At 49.0% G+C, this 27,170-nt stretch overlaps 11 protein-coding genes across 11 annotated transcripts; 6 read left to right on the plus strand and 5 right to left on the minus strand.

Annotated features, from left to right (window-relative positions):
* Positions 1-219: 219 nt before the first annotated feature.
* Positions 220-1,810, plus strand: rvb1 (RuvB family ATP-dependent DNA helicase pontin; the record flags this gene model as incomplete). The annotated part of the gene is made up of 3 exons (XM_040851343.1): positions 220-363; positions 461-680; positions 741-1,810. The coding sequence occupies 3 exons, from the start codon at positions 220-222 to the stop codon at positions 1,808-1,810; spliced, it is 1,434 nt and encodes a 477-aa protein (XP_040708208.1).
* A 298-nt stretch (positions 1,811-2,108) lies between these two features.
* Positions 2,109-3,788, minus strand: ASPSYDRAFT_53910 (uncharacterized protein; the record flags this gene model as incomplete). Its single annotated transcript, XM_040848759.1, has 3 exons — positions 2,109-2,699; positions 2,800-3,524; positions 3,575-3,788. The coding sequence occupies 3 exons, from the start codon at positions 3,786-3,788 to the stop codon at positions 2,109-2,111; spliced, it is 1,530 nt and encodes a 509-aa protein (XP_040708209.1).
* Positions 3,789-4,765: 977 nt separating this feature from the next.
* ASPSYDRAFT_141849 (v-SNARE protein VTI1) lies at positions 4,766-5,595 on the plus strand (the record flags this gene model as incomplete). Its single annotated transcript, XM_040841193.1, has 3 exons — positions 4,766-4,945; positions 5,023-5,429; positions 5,508-5,595. The coding sequence occupies 3 exons, from the start codon at positions 4,766-4,768 to the stop codon at positions 5,593-5,595; spliced, it is 675 nt and encodes a 224-aa protein (XP_040708210.1).
* Positions 5,596-5,902: 307 nt separating this feature from the next.
* On the minus strand, positions 5,903-8,706 carry ASPSYDRAFT_192754 (uncharacterized protein; the record flags this gene model as incomplete). Its single annotated transcript, XM_040843665.1, has 2 exons — positions 7,709-8,706; positions 5,903-6,903 (listed from the first exon to the last, which is right to left on the minus strand). The coding sequence occupies exons 1-2, from the start codon at positions 8,397-8,399 to the stop codon at positions 5,903-5,905; spliced, it is 1,692 nt and encodes a 563-aa protein (XP_040708211.1). The 5' UTR covers positions 8,400-8,706.
* Positions 8,707-9,120: 414 nt separating this feature from the next.
* On the plus strand, positions 9,121-11,550 carry ASPSYDRAFT_53914 (ARMH3 family protein; the record flags this gene model as incomplete). The annotated part of the gene is made up of 8 exons (XM_040848760.1): positions 9,121-9,186; positions 9,282-9,404; positions 9,462-9,542; positions 9,632-9,749; positions 9,807-9,919; positions 9,989-10,323; positions 10,380-10,790; positions 10,848-11,550. 8 exons carry the CDS (start codon positions 9,121-9,123, stop codon positions 11,548-11,550), a joined length of 1,950 nt encoding a protein of 649 aa, XP_040708212.1.
* A 505-nt stretch (positions 11,551-12,055) lies between these two features.
* Positions 12,056-13,427, minus strand: ASPSYDRAFT_84417 (MRG family protein; the record flags this gene model as incomplete). The annotated part of the gene is made up of 4 exons (XM_040851344.1): positions 12,056-12,267; positions 12,329-12,704; positions 12,812-13,043; positions 13,264-13,427. The coding sequence occupies 4 exons, from the start codon at positions 13,425-13,427 to the stop codon at positions 12,056-12,058; spliced, it is 984 nt and encodes a 327-aa protein (XP_040708213.1).
* Positions 13,428-14,284: 857 nt separating this feature from the next.
* ASPSYDRAFT_53916 (uncharacterized protein) lies at positions 14,285-16,350 on the plus strand (the record flags this gene model as incomplete). Its single annotated transcript, XM_040848761.1, has 3 exons — positions 14,285-14,812; positions 15,073-15,077; positions 15,882-16,350. The coding sequence occupies 3 exons, from the start codon at positions 14,285-14,287 to the stop codon at positions 16,348-16,350; spliced, it is 1,002 nt and encodes a 333-aa protein (XP_040708214.1).
* A 1,205-nt stretch (positions 16,351-17,555) lies between these two features.
* On the plus strand, positions 17,556-17,935 carry ASPSYDRAFT_53917 (Dabb family protein; the record flags this gene model as incomplete). The annotated part of the gene is made up of 2 exons (XM_040848762.1): positions 17,556-17,657; positions 17,723-17,935. The coding sequence occupies 2 exons, from the start codon at positions 17,556-17,558 to the stop codon at positions 17,933-17,935; spliced, it is 315 nt and encodes a 104-aa protein (XP_040708215.1).
* Positions 17,936-18,444: 509 nt separating this feature from the next.
* ASPSYDRAFT_84421 (putative GTPase activating protein (Gyp5)) lies at positions 18,445-21,282 on the minus strand (the record flags this gene model as incomplete). Its single annotated transcript, XM_040851345.1, has 4 exons — positions 18,445-18,507; positions 18,565-19,506; positions 19,575-21,170; positions 21,244-21,282. 4 exons carry the CDS (start codon positions 21,280-21,282, stop codon positions 18,445-18,447), a joined length of 2,640 nt encoding a protein of 879 aa, XP_040708216.1.
* An 848-nt stretch (positions 21,283-22,130) lies between these two features.
* ASPSYDRAFT_53919 (Rab geranylgeranyltransferase BET4) lies at positions 22,131-23,431 on the minus strand (the record flags this gene model as incomplete). The annotated part of the gene is given in 4 exon segments (XM_040848763.1): positions 22,131-22,504; positions 22,610-23,198; positions 23,260-23,367; positions 23,387-23,431. 4 exon segments carry the CDS (start codon positions 23,429-23,431, stop codon positions 22,131-22,133), a joined length of 1,116 nt encoding a protein of 371 aa, XP_040708217.1.
* Positions 23,432-23,953: 522 nt separating this feature from the next.
* Positions 23,954-27,152, plus strand: ASPSYDRAFT_1155851 (WD40 repeat domain-containing protein; the record flags this gene model as incomplete). The annotated part of the gene is made up of 2 exons (XM_040840021.1): positions 23,954-24,801; positions 25,033-27,152. The coding sequence occupies 2 exons, from the start codon at positions 23,954-23,956 to the stop codon at positions 26,672-26,674; spliced, it is 2,490 nt and encodes an 829-aa protein (XP_040708218.1). The 3' UTR covers positions 26,675-27,152.
* Between the last annotated feature and the right edge of the window lie 18 nt (positions 27,153-27,170).

The raw sequence follows: 27,170 nt of genomic DNA on the forward strand, positions 1-27,170 counted from the left end.
TTGGAGTTGGGCTGACCGCCTTGGCATAATACCACCAGAATGAACGGATTTCCGCAACAGCTGCATTCCAGACCTGCTGGCCGACCATCAATTTCCCCGTTATCAACAGTTCAATAATTTCCTCTTCTTGATCACTTGCACGAATTTCTATCGAATCGGTCACTTATCTCAATTAGTCCCTGCCGCGTCTTTTGATCGAGGCCGCATCCCTCCTTCGCCATGGTTCAGATCAGTGAAGTCAAGGGCAATTCGCGCGATAACAGGACAGCTGCCCATACACACATCAAGGGCCTGGGGTTACGCCCGGATGGCACTGCAGAGACTTCCGGTGATGGCTGGGTTGGACAAGCGTCCGCTCGAGAGGTGCGCAACACTACAAGCCCTTTTGCTTGACCCCATCTTGAGCTCTTTTTTCGAACGACATAGATGTACGGTTTGACTAATTTAATTTCGGAAATAGGCCTCTGGTGTTGTGGTAGACTTGATTAAGGCGAAGAAAATGGCAGGTCGGGCTGTACTTCTCGCGGGTGGGCCAGGAACTGGAAAGACTGCTCTTGCACTCTCTGTCTCTCAGGAGCTCGGGACCAAGGTTCCATTCTGCCCGATTGTTGGCAGTGAGATCTACTCTGCTGAGGTCAAGAAAACTGAAGCTCTTATGGAGAATTTCCGGAGAGCAATTGGTACGAATCACTCCCATTAGTATTGAAGATGAGCTCAAGCGACTAACATATTTCCTGTAGGTCTCCGTGTGCGGGAAACAAAGGAGGTATACGAAGGCGAAGTTACGGAGCTCACACCCCAAGAGGCAGAGAATCCACTAGGAGGATATGGCCGCACAATCAGTCATTTGATTATTGGGTTGAAGTCTGCAAAGGGAACCAAGAAGCTGCGCCTGGATCCAAGTATTTACGAAGCCATCCAAAAAGAGCGCGTCACTGTTGGAGACGTCATCTACATTGAAGCGAACACCGGAGCCTGCAAGCGAGTGGGTCGGTCCGACGCTTATGCGACGGAATTTGACCTCGAAGCTGAGGAGTACGTTCCGGTGCCAAAGGGCGAAGTTCACAAGAAAAAGGAGATTGTGCAAGATGTTACACTGCATGACCTGGACATTGCCAATGCTCGGCCACAAGGAGGCCAGGATGTCATGAGCATGATGGGACAGCTCATGAAGCCGAAGAAGACCGAGATCACGGACAAACTGCGACAGGAGATCAACAAGGTAGTGAACCGCTACATCGATCAGGGCGTTGCAGAGCTGGTTCCCGGTGTTTTGTTCATTGACGAGGTTTGTTTTTCGCATTGTTTCTCCCCTATCAGTTTCGCTGCTTTCCTAACACAAGTCAAGGTCCACATGCTGGACATCGAATGCTTCACATATCTCAACCGAGCCCTAGAATCCTCGATATCTCCCATCGTCATCCTCGCCTCAAATCGCGGCCATACCGTCATCCGCGGCACTGACGACATTGCTGCCGCGCACGGTATCCCTCCCGATCTTCTCGCTCGTCTACTTATCATCCCCACTCACCCGTACTCACCCGACGAAATTAAGACTATCATCCGTCTTCGCGCCAAGACAGAAGGGCTTAACATCACAGATCCCGCTCTGGAGAAGGTTGCCGAACACGGCAATAAAGTTAGCCTACGTTATGCCCTACAACTTCTAACGCCAGCCAGCATCCTTGCGCGAGTTAATGGGCGACCTGGAGGAATCGAGGAGGCAGATGTGGCTGAATGCGAAGACCTTTTCTTGGATGCGAAGCGGAGTGCAGTTATCGTGAGCCAGGACAGCGAAAAGTTCCTTTAATTCGCATCAACTTTGCGATGAGAGATTTGAAATGCTTGGGTATGCCCTGCCATCGGAGAGAAGCAGGGCGATGGGGCGCAAAGGGTGGCATAGAAACAAGTGAAGAATTAACCGAGTAATATGTATACCATGTCTTATGGGTTGTTTGGGTTTTATGTACTGGAAAGGCGAAGTTTCGGCTTTTTCTTAGAAACAATGTCATGTTGATGCCAAATTTTTATGTCTTCTAATTCCTTCCATTTCAAATAAGTACATATTCTTCCAAGGCTGCCAGGGCCCTGTCGTGAGCATTCGGAATTCAGGTCCTGATTCCCCTAGAAAGGTTGACGCGGGCTCTGGCCTTAGGAGCAGGGGTATGGATGCTTCCTATTAATATCAAAATGATCTCTACTACAAGTATCAGCGCACGAATTGCCTGCAGGACTGTCTTGACCAAGTTGTATCGAAGTCCCGAATGTCTATATAAGAACTCCGTCGTGTCTAAAGGTTGCGGATGAAAAGCGACACGGAAAGGGACAGTAGCTCCGAGGCCTATAGCCATTTTCAGGCCAGAAGTTAACGCATCCTCTAAGAGCCCGCGGCCTGTCCAATTAAAGCCGTAGTTTAGGCATCGTGTGCTTTGTATGGAAATAAGGCGCGCCTGTGCATCAAGTGATGCTGCGGAAGGTTCAGGTTCAGTGAACTCCCATACTCCCTGAACTAGGCTGGGGTGAGGTGGTGAAACGGAATTTAACGTGATGAATATATTGCCGAAACGCGAAGCGGGAATGTCCTGGAGTACATTGACGTCGTATCTCAAACAAGACTTGGGAGGTACGAAATCCTGTTGCTGATAGTCCTGTGACGCCATAATGAAATTATAGCCAGGTGCAGCATCATAGGTAGTTGGCTATAAACCGACTCATACCTTAGCAAGAGTAGAAAATGTAGTGGTGGGCTTGGTGGCATTCTAGGGCATCAAGGGGTCTTTTAATAGCAGGTTGGCTTACATGGGAATCTGAATGTAGAACTGCGATATTCTTAGTCACCCCTAGACACTGCAAGATATCCTTTTCTTCAGTAGTAGTAGTCGATCCCAGTAATCGGAGGATTTCTTGCCCGTCCACTGTAAATATAATATGATCGAAATGCGAATGTTTCCCTTCGGACGTCACAAGGTCATANTGCGATTTGGAACGTCGCGTAATCTCGTCCACTTTTGTTTGCAAATGCAGCTTTTCATGGGGAAATTCCTTAGCCATCGTCTCAATGAGATATCTCACCCCAGGATCAATACGTCGCCATTTTGGTATTGTATCACACGTGGAAAGGAGCTGATGGTCGCTCAAAGAATGAATCAGTGCCTTGACGGGCAGGCGTGGAAGAATCCTCCCCACATTCGTTCTCCACAGTGTTGAAAGCAATGGGGTGAGATACCTGTCCCGAAAACCATCAGAGTATCCATTGTCAAGAAGATAGCTCCCAGTCGTACGCTGCGTTTTCGCACCCTCAACGACCGGTGTGGCCAGCACATCAACCCCCAGAAACCTTAGACTGAGAACGTCTAACAATAGTCGGTATGTCTCCAGCTTGCATAGTATCCGGGGACAAAGAAGAATGCTTTTCAAGATACTGATGTACCATTTGCAGACAGAGGTATCATCGACGATACCAAAGGAGAATGGCACAGCTGTTGTGGAAATCCTCAGATGGCGAAGTAGACTGGTGAGGTTGGCTGGACATGAGTTAGCTTGAAAACAAGTGCATGAGAATGGTAGTACTAACGACAGGCGTTTGGGTTGAATGTCGGCAACTCCATGTCAACATGGATCTTATTGCCACTATCTTCCAGAAGCAAGGTCTTCATATGCCCACCAAGTGCGGACGAGGCTTCGAATAAATGGACATCGAGACAAGACCCTTGTAAAGCCCAGAAGGAGGCGACTCCCGTGAGGCCACCACCTACAATAGCAACCTTCCGAGGTTTAGTGATCGTCATCGGCAGTAGTGTTTGTGAGATTAGTTATCCAAGTGAGGGAGACCGATCGAACTTGGCAAAAAAGCTAGAGCACAGACTATATGAAGCTCTAGGAGCCAGCTTTGGGGGCGTTGCACATCAGTCAAAACCACCAACAACTTATCTCCGCTCGGAGAATAGACGTGCGGAATGGTTCTAGCTTAGTATCTAAAAAGGGGAGGGAAAGTAGAGGAAATAAACCGAGAAGAAGAGACGAGTAAATCCCTCAACACAATAGGCGATTGGGCCAGGCTTAGCTGCACAAGCCGCAGTAGTATGCAACCTTGGAGAGACTAAACGTATCAGATGACGGGCAGGCCTGCGTCTATTCTACTATGGGGTATAAAGCATGTGGACTGAGACGGTATTGTGGACGTATGTCATGCGTTGCATGGGGAAGTGTGTCACAACATTCCAGACCCTGCAGCTTGGCTAAATCCCCTCCGGAGGCAGTGTGGGTTGGGCGGTTAATGAGGACTCATGGCTTCGGTGACCTCCATTACTTCAGTCATCTTCGTCGCCTCATATAATAGTAAATCCCATAATAGTGGATCAATCAATGAACAAAAATAAGAAGCGCTGGCGTGATGGTGTTCAAAAGATGGAGTTGAAGCTAGGTTCCCAGCAGATCTGTACAGTCGTCGCGGGCAATCACGTGGCTCTGCTCTTGGATGCAAGCCGTAGGCCGTAAGCCGCCAGATTCAACCATCATCATCATCGCCAACCCCTGCTTATCTCCATTGTTTCTCGCTATCCGCTTCTCCATTCCTTTCGAGCGTGCAAACTTACGTATCCTTCGCTTTCGAGTTGTTTGCTCGAGTGTCCACCGTCCCCCACACCGCCAGTTATCAGCAACGGCTACCAGCCTCCGCCTTCTTATCAACCCCGAGGTTGATTGAGCTTCAGCACCAAACCCAATCTCCCTACAGCCATAACAGATTTCTGCCTATCACATCACAATGTCGAACCCTCTTGATACGGACGCTGGCTCTGAAATGTTCAGCAGTTACGAGACGGAGCTGAACCTCGTCCAAGCTGATCTGAACCAGAAACTCGACCAGATCGCGGAGCTGAGCGGCGAGCAACGCAACTCAATCATCCGACAAGCAGAGAGCGCGCTAGAAGAGGCAACAGAATTGGTGAGTAGGACACGCTTTCTTTTTCAAACCCGCCGTCATACAAATGAGGTTTGCATGTGAACTGACTCCCCCCGCAGTTGGATCAACTACGCCTGGAGAAGCAGAATATTCCCAGCGTAGCACGATCAAAAGTCAATACTCGCTTCCGCAACTATTCCACTGATGTCGACGAGGCGAGACGCAGATTAAAATCGCTTTCCGATGACCGAAAAGCGCTATTTGGCGATCGTTACACCGACGATCCACAGGATGAGCATTTGGAGCAGAGACAGCAACTTCTTTCCGGGACCGACCGCTTAGAACGAAGCTCTGCGAGGCTTCAAGAGAGCCAGCGCATTGCTTTGGAGACGGAAGGTGTTGGCGCCAACGTTTTGGCCGACTTGCGTGTGCAGCGAGAAACTATCGAGCATACAGGCGGAATGTTGCACGAGAGCGAGGGATATGTAGACACGAGTATCAAGACTTTGAGGGGAATGGCCCGTAGGTACTGTCACCCTTGATTGTTGTACTAATTATTGTTATTCGACTCGGAGCTTGGTACTAATTTCTCCGTCTTGTATAGGATGGCTACGAATCGGATAATCACGATTGCCATAATTACGGTTTTGATCCTTTTGATTTTCGCAGTAATCTACAGCAAGTTCAGTTAGACATTGATTTTAGCGGGCGTTGAATCTTATTCGATTATGTTGACTTTACTGTCGTTTCTTCTCGCGCAGACCGCGGAATGTTGTATGATAGCATCAATTGTCGGGCTTCCATGATAATACACTGTACTAATTACCCAAGTTCTACTGATAAATTATCGATTCCACTTGTTTGTCGCTAAGCTGATAGAAGTAACAAAAAACGGGGGGTATCATAGACATCAACAATCATCCAATCATAGAAAACGTAACAACCTCAAAACAGCTCCCATAGCTTAATTCAGGTTGAAGCCACCAACACAGAGGGCCATTAGTTCATAATTCGCATTGCGCCAAACGCAATATTGACCACCACGCCCACAAAGACCGCCAATCCCTTCCGCCAACTCCAAACTCCTTCCTCCCTCCGCAGCCACATTGCACAGCCTACAGGCCAGAAGAATCCCATCACAGCACCCCAAAGCATATCGTCAATTGCACCTCTCGAATTTGTTCCAAAGCCGCCATCATCGTCGCCGAAAGCGACCCCTTCTCCACCCGCGATAGCGCCGCCCGTCGCCATCGAGGACGATCCCTCGTCCAACCACCGGTCCTCAAGCTCACGCAGTTCCGCCCCACTTGGCATCGTGTCCGGCGTCCTGGAAACAGACAGGATAGCCATAAACTGGGACCGGAGAGCCGTGACTTCGGCTGCCGTGAAGCCGGCTGAGACTAGCCGATCAAAGCCTCGGGGTACAGGTACCGTAGAAGAGGATTGGTCATGGCGCTGCTGGTCAGGCCCTAATTTCTCCGTAATCCCTTCGTTATCAGGCTCTTGCAAGTCTCGATGATCCTTTTGTAGTGTGGAAACAGCAGCGGCTTCGGCTGCGAGGTCTGCAGCGCTTAAGGTGATGTCACCGATCGAGCAGTGGACGTAGAGACGAGGCTGTTCGCGGACGGGTGTTTTGCCTTTGTCCCGTTTCATAGTGGTGGACTTTTGGTCGGTATTTTCTGGGTTCGAATCATTGTCTGGATGCAATGCTGGCTTGGTAAATCTGGTGGGTGGAGGTGGTAATTTGAGAGAGACTGCGAGAGGGGTTGTGTCTTCGAGACCACGACCGGCGTATATCAGACGAAGACGATGGGTTGATAGGCTTGTTGGGAGACGAGTGCGGATTGCTTGTTTGAGCCCTGCGGCCGTGGTGGTTCCTGGGTAGTCGATGTCAAGGCGCAGGTCTGGTATTGATGCGGAGAAGCGGACTGTGAGAAAGAGCGTCTCCTCCTCCAACGCCGGGGGAGCCGGAGATAGGACGTTTGGTGGCGTTGCCATGTCTCATTCAATTCTGTTCCTGAAGTGTATTATGGCCGATGTTTCATGTTTTTTTGAGTGATGTCTATTTGAAGGTGGGAGAATAATGGGGTACGGACTACGGTCAGGTTGCCTTGACAATGATAATGGCGCCACGTGATATGCAGTCCAGTGAAAGAACAACCCCGGCCGGCTTGGGGAATCAACGAACTTTGCAGCCTGAGAAGTCTCAAACTAGGGCCACCTTTTTCTGACCTCCTTGCAATGGTCGTGTACTGCACCGGTGTCTCATTTTCCCGGGTACCCTTCTTTCCTCCTCTTTCTTACGTTTATCTATACAAGCTGTCTATCCTATAGTTCCACTACTATGGCCAATCTCACCCGAGAGCGCCGAGAGAAACAGAATCCTAGGATCAATAACTATAACACGTCAAACCGTATACGGTTTACTGTTGAATATCTTCCCTCTTCATGTAAAGTTTATAATAGAATTCTCATGTCGGTTCTATAGCGATACGCTTAATGATAGATAGTTGACGTATGAAAAAGGGCACGTCGTTTGGAAGCACCGTCACCAAAGCAGCGTAGCCCTATGTATTTGTTGTACAGGTTTTGGGACGAATATCCCGGGAATCATTAAAACAAGTTCACCATCCAGAAACGCCATCCAATGCACCAACGAGTAACACGACTGTCGAAAGAACCATGTTGTGACGAAAATTTGGAAGGATCGTAGTTTTAAACCATGAATGATTCGCCACAGCCGCATTCCTCCTCTGTATATTGCGTTAGCGGTCTTATCAAGTAGACTCAATCAAGGGTACTCACTGATGTTAGGATTACGGAATACAAATCTCGCACTCAGTTTATCTTCTTGCCAGTCCATCTCACTGCCAATGATACTGAATAATGCCTTGCTATCAATGAGGACCTTTACACCATCCTGCTCGACGACTTCGTCAAAAGTACCAGGCTTCTCAACATATTCCAGATGATAGGAGAGGCCTGAGCAGCCACGGTTTTTGACGCCGACTCGAATGAATTTTGGATCGGGTTGAGACAGCATACTCTTCAGTTGTTCGATTGCGATTGGCGTCACTTTCATGGCCGCCTTGCGAGGACGGAGCTTTCTGCGAGGTTTCTCAGGGGCCTTGGAAGTAGCAGGAGTGGATTCAACAGGTTTCGATTTCTGCGCTTCGCCTTTGGTGGCATCGGTCTTTTGCTCGGTGTTCTGCGTTTCTTGACGAGGCTTAGCAGTCTCGCGAGGAGAAGGGAAGTCCGCGGCGACAGAAGAATCCTTAGGCCCCGGACTTGGTGGTATCGGGAAAGTCGAAGGTAGAGTGTGCGGTCGGTATGCCGTGGCTGTCTGCATATCACGCTTTGAGGACTGGTAAGTATTCCCATATGATGAGAACAGACGGTACTTCGGTGCCATGCGTATGCTAGATGGCTGCTTCACACAACGGAGAAAGGCGGATGATGTCACCGGGGAATTCATCGTTGGTCTGCAAAGCGACATGATGTGCGGGAAACAAAGAAACAATGAGAAGATGAATCTATGATATGTAAAAGGGGCAATTATCGAGTGCTCATGTGGTATATGGTTCAACGATTGATGGGCGAGAAACTGCAAGATAGTTTAAGAACAGTTCGTGATGTATTTTGGAGGCGGAAAACTCCCAGCAGTTGTCGGCGGCGGGATCGGTTAAAACGGGGACAGCGCAGCGTGCAAAGTACCCGGGCGCGCCAATCACCATCAAGGTGTTTCTACACAGTCAAGTATGGCGCCACTTTTCTTGCCCTTGGAATTCAGCTTATGACAGCAAATCTCAATATCATGACACCAAATAGCTCAAGCTAGATCGAACCATTTTTCCATTCACGTTAATATCTCCATTTTGTGCTTCTTGCATAGCTTTGCGGTCTTCGCAACTTCGAGCATTAATAATACAATTTATGCCTGAGGCAGCAAATTTTAGTGGCAACATCAGGTGATCTTTGTTTGACTAAGCCGATTGAGAGCAGGTGCCAAGATGTGGCTCGAATCAAAGCCACACCTAAGGCTGGTGTCCAGAGCGGATGTCACATGTGGCCGTTCCTGAGACAGTGATGTGGTGGTCGTTATCTGCAAACAACTCAATTTCATTCAATGGAGTCAAGGAAGTCATAATATTTTATCCTTCCTTCGTTGCCATCTCTTCTTCATCTTTCTTCTCGCTCAATTCCTGCAATGGTGGACCATGTCTACCGCCATGGAATCCCCTTTAACGCAGCAAAGTAGACCGGAAACTTTCAAGCCTAAGATTGTTCAACTATATGAAAACCTATTTCATGTACCCCACCCGTTGCGGCCATGGCCCATCCTGGAAAGGAAAAAAGAATATCTGCTAATCATGTGTAGAGCTCCGACTATGTTGAACCCTCAGAAGGGTTTTGGAGGGAATTCTTCCTGTTGCCGCCTGATCGAGCCCAATTGAATGGCATCCTCGAGGCTCTCAGTCCCGATGAGACGCTCAACTTCCAGGTCTGTGGCACCGTAATGGCGTCTCATTCGATATATAAAACGCTGACTACCTTCCAGTCTAACACCCAGCAACTCTTTGCTCGCGGGATTCGAGAAGCTGCGTCTGGGTCCAGCCCTGTGGACTCGTATGCCCTGGAGGTAAGTAACCCAGCATGAAGATGATCTCATTCAAGCTTCTAAGTGGATTTTAGACCTTGACGGTTTTCCTGGCCTGTATTTTGAAAAAGAAGTACACAAATCCCAGCTCCGATGTCATTACCGTCCTGGCTGGCCTGGACAAAGTGGACCAGGTCATATCCAACTTTGTCGCTATCTTGGACGGCATAATCCGCAGCGGCGGGAACAGTGAGTTAGCTTGTCACAATTATCTGTGACCTGTACAGTACCTTAATGCATCCTCAGATGACATCCGGTTCAAAGCCATCCGAACGGCCGTCGCCATGACAAGTGGGGCTTATAAGACTAGCCTTGTGACCTACTTCACTCATCGAGATCTGTTTCCTTCGATAATGAAGGTTAGCACCCTAAATTTCATAGAATATATTTGGTGCAACCATGCGAAAAGCTAACCGAACAACCTTAAGCTTGTGCATGAATCGGAAACACCGATGCAAGTCTTCGAGCCGTTTCTCCTCCTGGGACTACTCGCCAACTACAACAAATTCGAGTTCCAAAATCCATATCAACTACGGCTCGATGACTTTGTGAATGAAACGAGTATCCAAAAGATTGTAAAAGGGGTTGGTATCTCATGCGGCGCCCTGAGAAACGGATATGTGGCAGTACAGGACGATTCCCCCGAGGGCTGGTCCCTAGTGGGAACGTTGATCTATTTTGGATTAGGCGTATTGACGCCGAGTAAGAAAGACAAGCCATCCCTTCCCTCACCTGAAGAGGCAAAGGAAATGTTTGCGGCCTTGTAGGTTCCCCTCTGCAGTTCTTGCGGCTCCATCGCACTTTCGCTAATGAAGCCAGGCCCGCGAAACAAGCGGCCATTCTCCTAGCAACTTATGATTTCACTAACGCAAATAAGCTTTTTGGTTACCATTTGATCAATTCAGCTCCTGACAAAGATACTGGGGAGTCGCCTTTTTCGAGCTTTCTTTCCCTGACCTCTTATCTCCTGCATCACGCATACCGCTCTCCGAGGGCTGGATACTATGCTGAACTCAGCCTTTTCACTTTACGAATTCTCTCGGAAGATTCGACTTCCTGCAAACTGCTCTGCAGCGATGAGAGCAAAAGGAAAGTCCGCCTCTGTCGACAAAGACAGCCATATCTCCCCCTCGTTACCGGAGATAGAGTGCTTGCAACCGCTGTTTTTGACATCCTCGTCGATGCCATCTCCCACAATCTTCGACGTCGTCTTGATGTCCAGCTCTACAGGTATGACCCTTCCGAACTTTCCACTTTGAAGACTGTCTTCCTAACGTATTTTGCCAGCCACACAATTGCGATCCTCCTCCGCATCCTCACCTATCTCTCCATGAATAGAATTCGTCTCCATTACCACTGGTCGGAACTCTGGCGTACTCTGCTCTCCTTGATGCGCTTCCTTACCACATACGTCTCCGACTTAACCACAAGCCCACACATAAACACATTAACAACTTCCCTGGTCGATCTTGTCGCGTTCTGCGTTGCAGCAGGCGACACGTTTCTTCCTGATCCGGCCTCCTACGACGACCTCTTCTACAAACTCGTCGAAACAGGCCCAATCATCGCCAAATTCCGCGACGTTTACTCTCTTAAACCCTCGACCACTGCGTCATCCTCCGCGCTCTCCAAGCCCGTCGACTCGAACAAGGACATCCATATCGCCGCCGTCGAAACCCTCATCTCTGTCTCCACGCATTTCTACGCTCTCCTATTCAACCCTGGCACCGGCCCAAATGCAGAGTCAACTCCAACCAACTCCGACGGGGACGCGCAAGGCCAAACCCCGACTCCAATCCCGGCTGCCCAGAAGAAGAATTTGAGCCCCCGCGAGGTCCACCGTATCATAAAGCAGGGGTATGACACACTCAGCATCCAGCCCCCCGAGGGCTTGAGCGCCTGGACAAGATACCGCGAAACGGACTGGAAACCGGAGTTGAAGCGCGCTGCGCGGTGTGCAGTTGATGATGCTACGCATCTGGTGGCGTAAAGAGAGAGTCTACGTTGTATGCTCTTCGTAAGCTGCTTGCTACCAATTGCATCCCGTTTTATTCTCGTCAATTTTGTTATTTGTGATATAGGACGGGGATACTAGGTTGTTGGGTTTACTCTGTATATTCCCTAGTGATCTCGATTTGATGGGACTCGATTATGAAATGTGAATATTCGCTTCTTTTAAAAGGGCTCTTTTTTTTTTCATCGGTTCTCTCAAACCTTTTAAGAGCACCACCCCATGGTTAAATAGATCAGAAAGTTTTAAAACACGATTGGCCGCACTCCTATTCCCTAAATTCGCCGCTCTAATAAATATATTGATACAAAATGAAACCGTTCTTCCAGTAATGCGTGCAGAAAAGAAAGGATTTCGTCCATCTTGCGTATTTGTTCCGAATGCCGATTACGATGCGCACTAAAAGAAATAAGAAATGAAAGGAACAATCGAAGGCAAACACCAAATATTTGGACCCGTCGTGGTCTAGCTTATAACAGTCCGTTTAGACCAGGCGTGAGGTGGCAGTCCCAGGGGTTGGATTGGGCACTCCACGAGATTTCTCGACATACTCGTTGCTGGCAGTCATGTATCTTGTAGCGAAATAGTTATTAGAATTTTTGCTCAGCCAAATTGTGAACTTTGAGAGTTCTTCGCGTAGTCTGTTAGTAGACTGGAGGTCCATGTTTGTTTGCGCGATGAGCTCGGGCATCGTGGCTAGGAACTCAGGTTAGGATGTTTCTCTTGGAATAAATACGTGGCTTATGGGAGAACACACCAAAGAGACGTGTTAAATGTTCCGCGCCGTAGATATCAAGGGGGCCTTTGTCTGCAGTCTCGGATTCCCACCTCTTACGGAGAACACGATATTGCTCACGCTCGAATCTGTAGAGAAGAATCTTGTCTAGGGACTTGTCGAAATAATCGCGAACACCCATGATTACTTCCTCCAAGACATCTAAATCAGATGATCCAGTACGCTTTGGTTTCTCTTCCTTGAGATAGTCATCTAAGATTTGATTGACCGAACTCTTAGCTGGCAACGCCACCACTTGCTGGTTTTTGGTGACATTTTCCCAGTCATCGACAAGGAGCGACTTGAGATTGTCTGGCATCACAATTCTCACTGATGGTCGGGTGTAAAAGCTCTCCTCCTAAACAGGAATTGTCAGCATGATTGGTATACACGACATGCTGGCGCGTAGCCGTGGCCTCAAGACCCCTCATTTAGCGGCTTCTTATGGGGAATCTGAAAACAGACCTTTTCAACATCATTATCTCTCGCCCTCTTAGTTCCTCGGCCTGGAACGGACGTCTGTCTTTCTTCGCTTCCACGAGCCGAACTGCGGTCGGAACCTCCCCTCTTTTTAACAGAGGTTTTCGTGCTCTTCTGACGAAGCGCAGCCTCAGCCTCCCGGCGCAGGGTGGTGGCCAACTCTCTATTCTCCTCCGTAAATTTACGAAGGCGATCTTGAGGTACCCAATCGTCCCAACTGTTTCAAGTCAAATCAGCAATGGACTGTAAGTTCAATTCGTATGCGCTCCCATTTAGCCCGCCGCAAGGTGTGAGCTGCCACACGGGAAAAGTCAGGGGGTGTTGGAACCCGGATCTTATTCCCTTGTGGCAAGACATCGCAACGCAAATCAAATCAAATGCACGTAAGCTTGAAAACAGCAAGCTTAGGGTCCTCAAATGAGATAGGTGATACGTACGTATTTTTCCAGCCCTTATAATGGACTAGATACTCGTATGGGCTTTTTCGGTCATCCGGATCTGTGTGTCGAAGTTCGAGGATCTTTGCCTCGTACAGAATCTCGTGATGAAAACAGAGGACCCTTTCGTCCTTCTGGTAAGTGGTTTGGCCTGCTGGTGCCATTTTCGCGGCGAGGAGCTCTCAAATAGATAGTTGACGATTGAGGGCCTGGTTCTTGCCCGAAGTCGAAACTCGGGTACGTAGTGGCTCGTAGGTCGAGAATCTCAAGTCAGCAGCACAGCTGTTGGATCTCAGTTGATGACGGTCACTTGATGGCCCAGTTCGGGGAGATATGATCCTCGTCCGGATCTCCTGGAAGACACCGGGTACAGCAGGAAACACACAAAGTTTCAGACACGCGTAGCAGCTCGTCAACTGGAAAAGCACAGTGGCAGCAAGTCAGGAGTATCAAACACGCAGCTTTGTCCTAAAAAATGTTGAGTCTCTGGTTCTCCAGGTCTAATACTCGTTCACGATTCGAGGCAGACTTACAACGGACTCGGATGTCTCAATCGTATGATACAAAGGACACAAGTCACAAGTCAAGATAGATAAGATAGGATTAGAACCACGGACTATGTTGTTGAAGAGTGGGCGTTGGGGGAGTGCAAGAGGGTGAAAGGAAGCAGAAGGGCGGAAGAACTACTTTACGCGTGCCTCACCAAAAAGGAAAACCGCGAACTTTGCAGAGCGGGCTGACTCTCCCGAACATCCTTCCATACACCATCAACTTAACACTCTTCTCCCTTCTTGCCAATTGGCTCTTGCAATTATTATCCGGCGCTAGACTGCCTCAATACCATTATCTCTCTTAACTTGTGTTAGGCTTTTCACCTATCATAAGCATCATCATTGGTCTCATCCTTGTTTCCCAGCCACGCGCTTCGCATTGTTCACAAGTGTTGCCTCTGCTATTGTCTATTTGCATCCTATCTGCGACAAGGCCTATCGGAAGCCTCCAAAATCCATAAGCTTGAGCCATGGCACTTTCGGAATCTTCCATTCTCAGTAATTTTCTGCTATCGGCAGCTTCCATGCCGACTATCATGTCTTTGCAGCAGTTCACTGAGCTATTTCCAAAACGCCTTCGGTCTCACCCCCATATACGGGTGCTTTACCGGGAATTGCAGCAGATTCGTGAACAAGACATGGACATAGTCAGTGAGAACATTGACAAAGAAGTCCGCCGAGGGGGCAGCCAGAAGGCAGAACTTCGGAAGGCTATGGCAGAAACTGGCATTGATGGCGCTGACTTGAATGACCTACGAGAAATGGATATGGATGTCCAATTATTCGGCCCAACATCCGCTTCTTCTAACGATCAACACTCGGTACCAAGTCTTTTGTCTGCCATGGAGACGGCTTGCGCCAATATCGAGAGTGAAATCGCTGGAGTAGACACGGGGGCGACTACTCTCTTATCATACCTCAATACTACCGTCGGCGAGATGAGTGATTTGCGTTATGGGAAGATGCACGGTAATGTGGGAGCAACAGATGATGATGTTGTCCGCGAGGCAATTCGGGGCCTTGATAACCTTGAAGATGCCTGCTACTCTAAAAGCGCTACCTGATAGCTTTTGCCTACTAGATTTTAAGTGCCATTTCTTAAGTGTGCTCGTCGGTCTTGGGCTCTCATCGACACGATTGTTCACCCTAGTTCTCGATCTCAGTCGGGTCTTCTCTCCCAATACCTTACGGGATAACCACGTGCCGAATGCAAATCCGGGTTAACATCGTTGTCGAGCTTGTGGAGTCTATGCAATAGACACGGTATCAATTTTTCCAGTTTCCAGTATCACACGCATTAATGCCCCCTATCGTCATCGGGACATCCGTATGGCAAGGATTGACTGCTGCTGAGAGAAACTCTTACAATGGGCCCTATACAAGCGGACGGCTACCTATTCCAAAGGTGGGAATTAAAGTTGTGGCACATCACTCAAATCCGGATGCGCCCCAGTTTACTAGGCATCGCAAAGGACGAAGAAGGGCCGCCGAATCACCCCATAGGCTACCTGACGTATTCGAAGGCAGCGAGCGGGTGGGTTGATTTCGCTCCGGACAATGCTCAAGTGCGGTCACGTTCCACGTATCGCTTCAATGTGGCAGCATCGCCCTATTCTCGGGAGTACAGTGGTCCAATGGCTGACTGCGATACATACTTCGAGCATGCAGGTTTCGTGCAGGAAGCGATTTGCTCTATAGAACCGCATAGCATTAATGCATTTTGTGTGGGTGAAAAGGCAATAATCTAGGACACAATTACTATGAGAGGCAAAGGGGTTCTTCATAGTTGTTAGCCCATTATCTATATAAAAATTATGAAAGATATTTTGGCATTTGTATTTTCAAGTCCGTGTGTCTATGTAAGCATGATCACAGATCACCGAGATCCCCCAGCTTTACCTATTTCTGTGGAGACGCGCTAAGAATCAATTTCGCGACTCCCAACTCCGATATCTTTCGACACAGCTGCTCAATCCCACGGCTCCTCCTCGAGCCTAACTTATATAACCCAAACCCTCTCTGTCCCACCATAAGCAGACACCGCAACTTCGTCTCAGACCCAGAAAGGATGCCTTCTATTCCCCTCCATCCCCGCCCGTCCGCGTCGCGCGACGATACTCACAACTCTCTCCCTCAACTCCTCCAAACCCCCTCCGGCCTAGCTCTCCTCGAACTCCAGGGAACCATCAATGTTCCCAACCAGGATGATTCACAATCCGCAGATGAATCTTCCAATTCCCTCAATAAAAACGATCCATCGCTCGCTTATGAAACCCCAGTTGGCAAGCTCATGTTCCCGGACTACTCGCCGCAAAACGCGAAAGACGACACGAGGTGGATGAAAAGGGCTTATCTCTATGTCGGAAGATACCAGCGAATGACGGGCGAGGTGAAGAAGCTACCACAGCCCCTTGCAATTATCCAACGACGGCAACCGGAGGGCTTAGATAATGCTGGGGAGCAGCTGGAGATCGTTGAGATCGTCAAGTACAAGCTTATGTTTAGGAACCGACCGGAGCCTGTGAATGATGCTTAAGTGCCCGACCAAATCACAAAAATTGATTTGGGGATTAGGTGCAGCGAGCTCCTTATGGTACCCTCGTTCGGCCGATGTCGAGGGTATCTACAACTCCTACAAAAGATTTGTCGCCCAAGGAATGTTCGGCCTGGCTCGAACAAGTTTACGACGCTCTATGCCGTTGGATATGCGGCAGCTGCGCCCGAAAGCGATCCGGGACATGAATCTATATGGAACGACTCAGACCACAGGCACCCTGTGGAAAGAAACCTACAAGACACTTGTGCCCGGTGTCATGATGAAGACCGGCTCTGTTTATCAAAATTTGCGAATACTCAACACTTTATGTTCCGGACCTCGTTCAAAGTGTTCCGGACCTCGTTCAGCAGAAGTTCGGGGCGGCGATTCCACAATTTAGCAAAGCAGATGTGATCACTCGGGCCGCATGCCGATATTCCATTCGAAACACCCACTGCTCAATGACAGACAGGGTCAGCTTATAGACGTACAATTGCCCAGTATCATGGAGATATTGACTCTGAGTATCTTCAAAGTGCCTTCTCGGCCGCCAACAAGCAATATCGTGGGGATTCCGCACGGCCCGATAAAAGAAATACCCGCGACGGAATAATCCCGACAACTAAGATTCGTTCCGCACTACTAAACATACAAGCATAATGCATTGTCTTGAGTACTGTGCATACTTTCCCTATCGACTAGTTAAATTAATGAATACATAAATGGAATACCCATTGACGACAAGTCTCGGGGCTATGTTGTATGGCCTATATAAACTTACAGTAGGTAGTCGATTTGTAAAGAGAATCAAAACATCCGCAGGTAACCGTTGCCGACAGACATCGGAACAATTCCAGACAGCAATCGGGGCAAACGAACTCGTAGTGCCTCCAGGCACAAGATCCTCGATAACTTACTAGCAGTATATTGGATCTAAATTAATAATATGCCAGCCAAATTCCCTTTACCCCGCACAAGGCTCTTCCACCGGGTAAACCCATCATCCTACTATAAAGAGCCGCTCATACCCCGTCGGATTTATCAGCGACCCAGATTAGCACGTACGTGTACACCAGCCCTCATCACCTAGTTTATCCTTCTTCCCTATTTCTAACCTAGAATCTACAGTCTTTTCTAAACAATCCCGCCGCCTCTTCTCTTCCCGCACTACATCCCGAATCCCATACACCCCACCACCCCGCACAATGGCTCCCATCGAACGAATCACCCTCTTCAACATCCCCGACGAGGCTGCCCGGGATCGCGTCCTCGAGCAATACAAGATCCTCGCAAAGACTGCTGTCAAGGTACTTTACCAATCCAATCCAATCCAACTTAAAAACAAGGGCATTGTTAACGCGGCGCACCCCAGGACGGAAAACCATACATCCTCGCCGCTGCAGCAGGCCCTTCTTTCCCGGACCCACGCAATAAGGGATTCAATCTCTCCGTGAAGACAACATTCGCTTCCATGGAGGACATGAAGTACTATGATACGGAGTGTGAAGCGCACAAAGCCCTGAAGGCGATTGCGGGCCCCGCAAAGCAGGACGTCCTAACAACCTTCTTTGAGAGTGTGCTTTGATTTGAATGATATATGATCTACATTGCCTATCTTTCTTTTTTTTTTTTTTTTTCTTGATAGAAATAATGAGCTTCTTTTCAATATCAATGACTTATTGATTGGTTTGATATGGCAAGCTCTATTCGTGATATACACTGACCGTGACTGCATGCTCCGCCTACTGGTTACCCAGTCTCTTTATGAGAATGACGTATACAAAGGCAGCGTGTGGTTCCAATAAAACCAAGCATGGAAGAATAAGAAAAGAGAACATGGAAAAATACATGGCATTCATGACACGCTGGTCGTCTAACCGCCGCCGTTACCATATCCGTGGTCAATAGAATATAAAACATGAACATGATACAGTTAGTATCTAGGGTCTCATCCAGGAGTACCATAGACAATCGTGCCTATCAGCCAGGAGAATGTACATTAGTGACGAAACAGAGACGCCGTTTGGTGTCCAGCGATGAATCGGCGAGGTTTTCAATGTTCAGAAGAACTGTGTGTCAGAAACCTGCATATCGCTAGTCCAGAGCCTTGCGAAGATCATTCCACTTCTGCTTTTGGTTTTCGTATTGCTCGTGGATCTAGAAATCATTGATTAGTATAAGTCAGAGGTCGCAGTATAATAGTAGCGGTCTTACCTCGGCGTGACTGAGCTTGGCCGTCACAAGCTCCTTTTCCATTTCCGCCATCTGTTCCACCATGGCACGGTTCTCATTCTGCACCTCGAGGTTACGTTTCATGATGCGATCCATTTCAGTTTGGAGTTTCTGCTCGACCTCGGCAGGCTGTTTATCTACCACAACTTTGAGCTCCTTGACCTGCATCTTCAATGCGTCATTCATATCAGAGAGCTCCTCATTCTCAACTTTCAGGTGAACAACTTCCGAGGCAAGCTGAACGTGTTCCTTATCGGATGCTTCTGTTTGCTCCTCTAGAAGACGTATGCGAGCGCTCTGCGTAGACACAGTATACTTCAAGTGGCTCAATTCGGCTTCCCGCTCTTTCTCTAGGCGCTCCTTTTCTTCCCATTCAGCGGTATATGCACTGATTGCGACCGGGTCAAGTAAGATGTCACAGGCATCTTGAACCATAATATCAGCACGGTAAATCTCCTTGTCGGAAGCACCTGATGACCCAAAAAATCCTGACTCCAAAATAGATGATGGGCTAGGTTGTTTATCGATATAAACATCAAACAGCCGATCCTTCAAAAATGTTGTCAGTGGTACCATGTCCTTCATGGCCAGAAGGGCATCTGTGTTGCGCCTCATGATCGCAAGGGCAAACTTTAAAATTGTGGTTTCCAATCCTTCCTCAAGAATGAGATCGTAAATGCGAAGAACGAGTTGCAATGGGAAGCGGTAAGCGAAAAGGGTCAAAAACCACTGAGTAGCGTACAGTTGGGGATGGACTCCTCGTCGTCGTAGGTGGCAATAAAGAGCGGGCTCGAGATCCTCAAGAAATCGCTCAAATATGAATAGACTGCGATGTAAGCCAGGCATGTCCTGAATAAACATTTCCCGTAAACCATATTGATTCATGAGTTTCACCATAAGGGTGAAAGCTTCAGCCTCGTCCATCTACCATCACAAAATCAGTCACTCTGTACCAGTAAATTATGGAAAGCTGTGGTGTTTTAAATACTTACGTTAAATAGAAGCGGCATGGCAATGAAGTTCATCCCTTGAGCGTAACCCACAGCCTCGTCGTACAAAGCATAGGCCTTACATAGCCCAAACAGGCTCTCCTGGTTACCCTGTGAGACAAAGTATCGAGAGTAGCTCGTACGCGCGCCCAAATCCCGGCGAATGGTCTTCTCGAGTTTCTGGAGCGCCGCTGTATCCTCCTTTTCCTTCTTCTTTCTGGCCGTTTCATTTGCAGCCTGCTCTTTTGCCGGCTTCTCGGGGTCCAGCTCCTGGGAAAGGCTAGAAGAACTGTTGTTCGAAGGTGCAGCAGAGTGGGAACGCTCTGAGCGGACAGACGAACGGGAAGAGGCCACTGAGTCCTTCTCTACGCTTCCGTCGGTCATGCCATTCGCTCGCGACTTGTCCTTGTCCGTGCCTCGGGCAACGAGCTCTCTGTAAACCTCTTCCAAGTCTAGATTTCTACTATCCGCAAGTATTTGCCAAATAACTCCCCGAATGGTTTGCGGGATTCCCCGTTTTATAGCAGCATTCAGCTCTTCCGAATTGGTTCCCTTCAGAGCCTGTGGGCCATTGTTTACCAGCTGCTCCCATAGTTCCCAATCCACGGGCGCGGCCGCATCACTCGCAGACGTAGAAAATCCTGAAACTGTCCCCGGCGCCAGATTCGGGTTGACTGTCGACGATGGTGGAGGCGAAGGCGACGCTGCTGGAGGTGCAGACGTGGCTTCGGTCTCCCCTTCCTCCGGAATACTAGGGGGTGGGCTTGTGGCTGAATGGCTAATACTTCCACGTCCCGATGCAACGCTTGCTTCATCGCCTTCCGGGATATGACCCTCCTCCCGCATCCGGAGCATTTTAAACTGGTCTTTCAAGCTATTTCGATGTGGTCTCTTGGAGCCTACGCTCGAACCATCCACTTCCACATCCTGCAGTCGGCCAGCGACTTCAGAATTGCTACCAATAGTAGAGATGGAAGCACCAGTGTTTCGTCGCCCGGATTGCGAAGGGGCCGCAGCATCTTTGCTCCCTGTTGACGCTCGAGAAAGCCAGGCAAACGGACTCGTGATTCTTCGAGTCGGAGGTGGGGGAGGTGCAGCCGCGGGCTGATTCTTGTTTTGCGGAGGAGGAGCCCATGGTACGGAGGGAAGACTGCCAGATAAGCCCTGAAGGAGAGAGCTCTGTGTTGAGGTGGAGTCTCTAGATGGCAACGCGGGAGGGGAACCTATCTCGGCTTCCTGTCCCGCCTTGGAATTGTCAAGAGGGCCATCCTGGTTGATGTTGCTGGCCAGATTCACATCGTCAAGAGATGTGGTAGAAAGCCGGTGTGCCGTCAACAAGGGGGACTTCTGTGGTTTTTGCCTGCGAGGGGTTGCCTCGGCTTCAGACTGTCCGTCGGTGCCAGATTCATGAGCTTCGTCTTCGTTCTTCGTATCATCATCCGGCGTCCGTGGGAGCTGGGGGGCATCGTTGAATTGGGGTGTTGCAACAGATCCGCTCGGGGGGCTATCTGTCAACGACCGCGTTGAAGCGCTCGGAGGGATCGAAAGCGTAAGGTTGTTATTCGAGTTCTGGGTTTCCGACGAGTCATGAAACGTGTCCTAGACAAACCAGATCTTGTGAGCCCTCTGGTGGTACACCAAAATTACAGGGAAGCATGGATCTCTCACGTACCCCTTCGTATTCTCTGTTATCTGCTTCGGTGGACGGCATGTTGGAGGGTGGACCACCAGGGTCAGGGATGACGGGATGAAAACAATCACGATTTCAATTTGGACTGAGTTCGTTAAGAGGATTATGCGCAAGATATAAGGACAGATGACGTTCTCACGAACGATTATTCCATTGTAGGGGGGTTAGAGGACGGGCCGAGAAAAGGTTAGGGAGGGAAAGAAGCGGCTTGAGGGGCGGATGGAATGAGAATCACACAGTGAAGGTGGTATGGAATTCCAGACCGAGGTCGAAATACTTGAGGCGAAGGACTAGACAGAGATTGTGAAACAGTCGAAAATTGGAGCAATGAGCAGTGCACAGCGAAAGGGAGTTGGTGGAAAGAAGAGGAATACTAAGTTGTGCTCCTGAGGCCGATTCGTCTTATTATTATTAGCAGTCTAGCAGTGCCTGGGGAAAGCTTGGCACCACGTCTATCCCCATGCCCTCCTGTGCTTCTTTTCGCATTATTGACTCTGATACACACATACCTATAACCAAATTTACTGCTAGCCTCAATTCACAGGCTGGTCTTATAGTAGGAGGTGCCCTGCGTGGTACCTCACTGCATTACGGCATCCCTGGTCGAGGATGGGGAGCTAACGCATAACGGCACATACTCCACGGCCCCAGCGGTGAACTGGCCAGGAACAACACGCCGCCTCCAATGTTTATACATCCCTATTCTCCGTCTAGGCATGCTGCTTTCTAGCCTTTCCCTCCAAATCCCTCACTGGAACAGACAAACGAGATATTCTCTTATCATGGACAAGGATCGCCATTTCTCTGTGTCCCGATTCCTCGATTTACCTATACACAAGTTCCACTAACTCGAGGCAAGGGATGGACTCTTAACTGCACAGCGCCTGTTCCAACTCTCGCCACCTTCCCGATCTTAGAGGATCCAGCTTCTTCAGCTCAGACAACCACTCTAAAACTTGCGCCTTTTGAGCTCCATCTGGTAGTGTCCCTTCCACCCTCGCAGCCAACAGGGTGCAGTCTATAAGCGCTTGGTACAGGTATTTGCAATCCTCCGCCCCATCCAGCATTTCCTGGATTTCCGCAATCTCCCGGTGAATGTATTCTAGCCGTTCTACTTTCGTCAGATTTGGTGCCATTGTCTGGATTGCCTTCGTGGGGTCAAAGGTACACATCAGGTTCTGGTGGTAGAACCATAGTGACTGGTCATATGGATCACACAAGGCACGATGGATAAGTTCCAACTCTGTCAAAAACAATGTTCGTCAACAGCGCTCGGAATTTTTTCTTGGTTTATTTTCTTCTCTCGTTTCTTTTCTTTTCCAGACCTGCATTGAGGGGCATTACGTACCATCACCGAGAATCTGCTTTCGCTCTTCGTCACTCGCTGATTTCTCGCTAAGTAACCGCGGGATCAGTTTAGTTCGATAATGCCAGGCAGAAAAGTTAGAGAGGTTGGTGCCGATCATCTTCTTTGCATATTCAAATTCCGCCTCGGTCATACTCTTCTCGTTGTCTTCTTGCGCAGAAAGAGTCTCCAAAGTCTCTACCACAAAGCGTCGGTAACCCCAACCATGAAAGTTGCGGCTGTCCAGGCTAAGCATCTTGCCCACCAAGGCAAACTCTTCCTGCCATACTTTACGAGCAATCGTTCTGGGAAGAAGGCGCTTGGCTTCATCCAGAAGCCACAGACGATAGTTCCAGATCCAGTAGCATTTGGGAAAGCTACGCAAAAGTGGGATCAGAAATTGCAGGTCTGTTTGGATTAGAGTCTTGATTCGGTCCGTGTCGGCTTCTGTTGAACCCTCAGGGACTGCTTGGGAAAATTCATGCTGAAGCACTCGGCGCCGATAATTCCACATGGTGTAATATTCGGGATTCTTTTTCAACAATTCGGATAGCCTCTGTAAAGTCTCGGGCGTATATTGGCAAGCGGTTATCTACTCCGCTTGATTAGCGGTTTGCGCCTCACGCACGGGCTCTGAATGATTTTCAATCTACCTCCTTTCGAACAACATGTTCTAGTTCACGATATTGCTCAATTTTGCGGAGCTCTTGTTGGCGAGCTTCACCGGTCGCTTCGAGTGAGCTATGGCGGGGGATTCCATGCTGCCAAACCACCGTTAACAATGGCCAGTATATCCACTTCAGGAGGGGCCAATACACTAGCCATATAGAACACTGTTTCCTTTTTTACCAGTACGGGAAGTTCGTTCTTTCCTCGTCTCACAGGCTGATTCTTGATCTAAAAGCTGTGAGATGACGTTGGGTTTCAAGAAGGATGTCAAGAAGAAGCTCAAAAGCGCAGCCAGGCAGCTTCCCGATCAAGCAGGTCACGTGCCATCTCTGGACCATACAAGCAGCTGCCACTCAACTTAGACTTCTAAACTCAACCTCTCTTTAATCATTGCATTTTCTAGCAGATTGGGTGTTGCAGGTCGTTTCGGTGGGCTGATAGTTTGATGTTTCCTGGTCGAAGTCGTTTTACCACCCATCAGCCCGGTCCGTTCACTTGGATATATTGCTGATAACAGCTGTCGTCACTTTACTTAACACCTATTATTTCATTCGGCTCCATCAATTCCTGTCTCTGGGGCTTAAATCTATGACACGGCTGCATCGGTGAGGCACTGACCGGCCGCAGTATAGTGATAAATGATCGAGCGTTTCGCGCAACCGATTATTTGTAGCCTCCATGTCCAGTTCTACAGAGCAGGAATCGACAACCTCGGTGGGCTCAGATATCACGTCGGTGACGGGAAGACTCAAAGACTGTGATTATTTAATTGGCCCATCTACTCTGAATCCGAACTTCTTGGAATTGAAAAGCTCGCCAGATCGTGGCCGTGGAAAGGTGAGGGGTGGAAAACGAACTGCAGGTGTACGGCTAGATTCCAAGAGCCCAGCTTCACCGGATAGATTCATCCCGCTACGGAACTCGATTGGCAACCCGTCTACGCCATACAGAGTTGGAAAGGACCCACAAGAGCTGTCACCCGAAGAGAGGCTTTTCCGCCGCCGTTCACCTGGGGAGGACCCCTTCACCCCTAAGAAGAGCCGACAATCAAAGAGTGCCACGAAAGCTGGCCGTGTTTTCAGTCCGCGTTTCGGGCCTCATCTTGTAAATGACTCGACAGTACCCGGAAGGTCAGCTTCGACTGGGGCAAGAGATACAACCAGGCGCGTGAGCAATGGGGCAATATGGGCTGTTGGTGGCACTTCAGCTGCACTAGGTCGACGGTCAAGAGTGGCACTGGATGGCCCGAGGGGTCTACTTGCAAGTGGAACTACAGCTCCGATGTATGCCGCCAAGTTTCTACCGCAAACTCGCACTTCAGCAGAGGATCGTGTAACATATGAATCCAGGATTGCTCTTGCGTTGGACATTGACCCTGCGGCCAGAGTTCTCAACAACTCCAACCTCTTATCCGTAATTGACCCGCTCCCGAGCCCTTCTTCTCCAGAATATGAACAACTTTCACCCTTGGTTTGGAAAGATAACGCCTGGAGGAGGGTTGAGCGTGGTCAATGTAAGTCCCGATTGTTTATTTCTGGGAACCCTCATCCGTACCAAAACCCTACAATGTCCTTGATAGCAGCGTTCCGTTCCGTCTCATATACGTTTATCCATAAAAGTGAGGATACCTCCATACTGTACTACCGAGATCACTGGTAGTGAGATTGAAACATTGGCCAGGCTGTCTATTTCTTACGGAAAACATGGGTGTGAAACTAACTTGAAAACCAAAACATAGGGGAAGCAGCAAATTCGAGAAAGGATAAGGATACCATAGTTCCAAGTCTCCCGTTCCGAACGCTAGATGCCCCTCTACTGCGTGATGACTTCTATTGCTCAACCCTAGCATATTCCACCATCGCTGGGACCCTTGCTGTCGGTCTTGGTCACCGCGTTTATCTATGGTCTGAAGCTTTCGGCGTGCAACACCCTCCTCTTGGAGAACACGATTCCTCGAACTATGTGACCTCTCTATCATTCTCTTCCGATAATGGCGGTAGAAGCATCTTAGCTGTGGGTAGGAAGTCGGGCATGTTGAGCCTATGGAGCACATTTGACTCCGATGTGCGCTTCGAGATAAGCCATTCGAGCACTATTACTTGTGTCGCATTCAAACAATCGAAATCAAAGAGACACTCAGAGAGGTTTGATGACATTGAAGTGGATACCGAAGACCTTGCGGTGGGTGACGATCTTGGGAATATCTGGTATTATTCAGTAGAATGGTCGAATGGGGAAGAAAGAGATCGATTTGGCTGGCATGGTAGAGTCACTTTGCTAGCCAAAATATCAGCTCATACGCAACAAATATGCGGCATTGCTTGGTCGCCAGACGGGACCTATCTAGCAACTGGCGGTAACGACAACGCCTGTTTACTGTTCGAGCTATCCGACATTATCCCTACGCGAGAGCTTGGTGTTTCATCCAGAACATGCTTGCCGCATCAAAACTGTCACCTTGAGGGCATGAGTTGCTCCAATTCTTTCTCTTGCTTTGCAGCAAACGCCAGCCGACGGCTCTTCAACCATCGTAATTTGTTGACCAATCTACTTCCAACGTGGACAACTTCACGAACTAGATCCCTGTCTTCCTCTCTTCCTTCAGTCCTGACCCATACCGGATCGGTGGTTGCGGGTGGTGATCGAACTGTCTTTGTCCCGTCAAACCGCCAGAAGCACAAATTGGTTCATGCTGCAGCTGTTAAGGCCATTGCGTTTTCCCCTTGGCAGCCCTCACTCCTAGCAACCGGAGGAGGATCCAACGACCGGGCCATTCACTTCTTTCACACACCTTCTGGCGCGTGCCTGGCGACCATTAATGTGTTCGCTCAGGTTACTAGTCTGATCTGGAGCAAGACAAAACGAGAGTTAGTTGCTACGTTCGGGTTTGCACAACCGGAACATCCATATCGAATTGCTATCTTTGCGTGGCCAAGCTGCGAACAGATTGCCGCAATTCCTTGGGGTCCTCATGGCACGAGTTGGGACAGGCCCGTCAACGACACCGTCGTTGACTGTGGACGCGCTCTGTGTGCTGTTAGTTACCCTGGGAGAGCACCCTCGTACCTCTACGAGGGATTGGATATTCCAGAGGAGTCCTCCATTCCACGACCCCAGATTCATGATAGTTTAGCGAGCAGTGTCCAAACTGGGATTTCCCGGCGCCTGATGGGGCGTGTGGTTGTGCGTCCGAGAGCCAAAGAAGGGGGTCTCTGGTGCTCACGTACTGTGGAAGAAGGATGTATTATCGTAGCATCTAGTGACCAGAGCGTCAAATTTCACGAAGTATGGAGCGGATCATCGAAACATAAATCTGCGGCCTTTGGTCCCTACGGGGGCAGTGAAATACTCGAAGGACTTGAAGGACTGGAGAACCCGGGGCGCGAAATTATTCGTTAGGCGATTCTCGGGGTATTTGGGAGCTAGTTCCTACTCGGAGTATTCTTATGCAATTCATCCTCAAAGGTGTATATCAATTGGCCAAGCTATTCCTAAAGACTCACGTCTATCGTTTGCGATTGAAAACTGATTCTACCCGGACATCGTCAACTTAATATTTAAGGACCAAACAATCTTAAATAGTGGTGGAAAGCCCTCTCTTCAAAAAGAAACAGGTGTTCATTCATGGTGTACAGGTACGCGACCGGCTCAAGTAGATGCAAGAATGTAGGCTAGGCACAAGAGCACAGACTAGCCATTTAATCAGGACCTCTTCCACCCGTCCTAGATATAGGATACCAAATAATAAGACAACCAGACTGGATCAGAGGGAAACAAAACAGAAATGCGTTTTCCCTATACTTTTTGTGTGCACATCCGAGGAAAAAAAAGAGTAAAACAGAGATGCTGAAGAAAACCAACGAGCCCAATGTGCTGTGTGCAAGAAAAGAACAGG

This window comes from Aspergillus sydowii (genome assembly GCF_001890705.1).
Source record: "Aspergillus sydowii CBS 593.65 unplaced genomic scaffold ASPSYscaffold_1, whole genome shotgun sequence".
NCBI lineage: Eukaryota > Fungi > Ascomycota > Eurotiomycetes > Eurotiales > Aspergillaceae > Aspergillus > Aspergillus sydowii.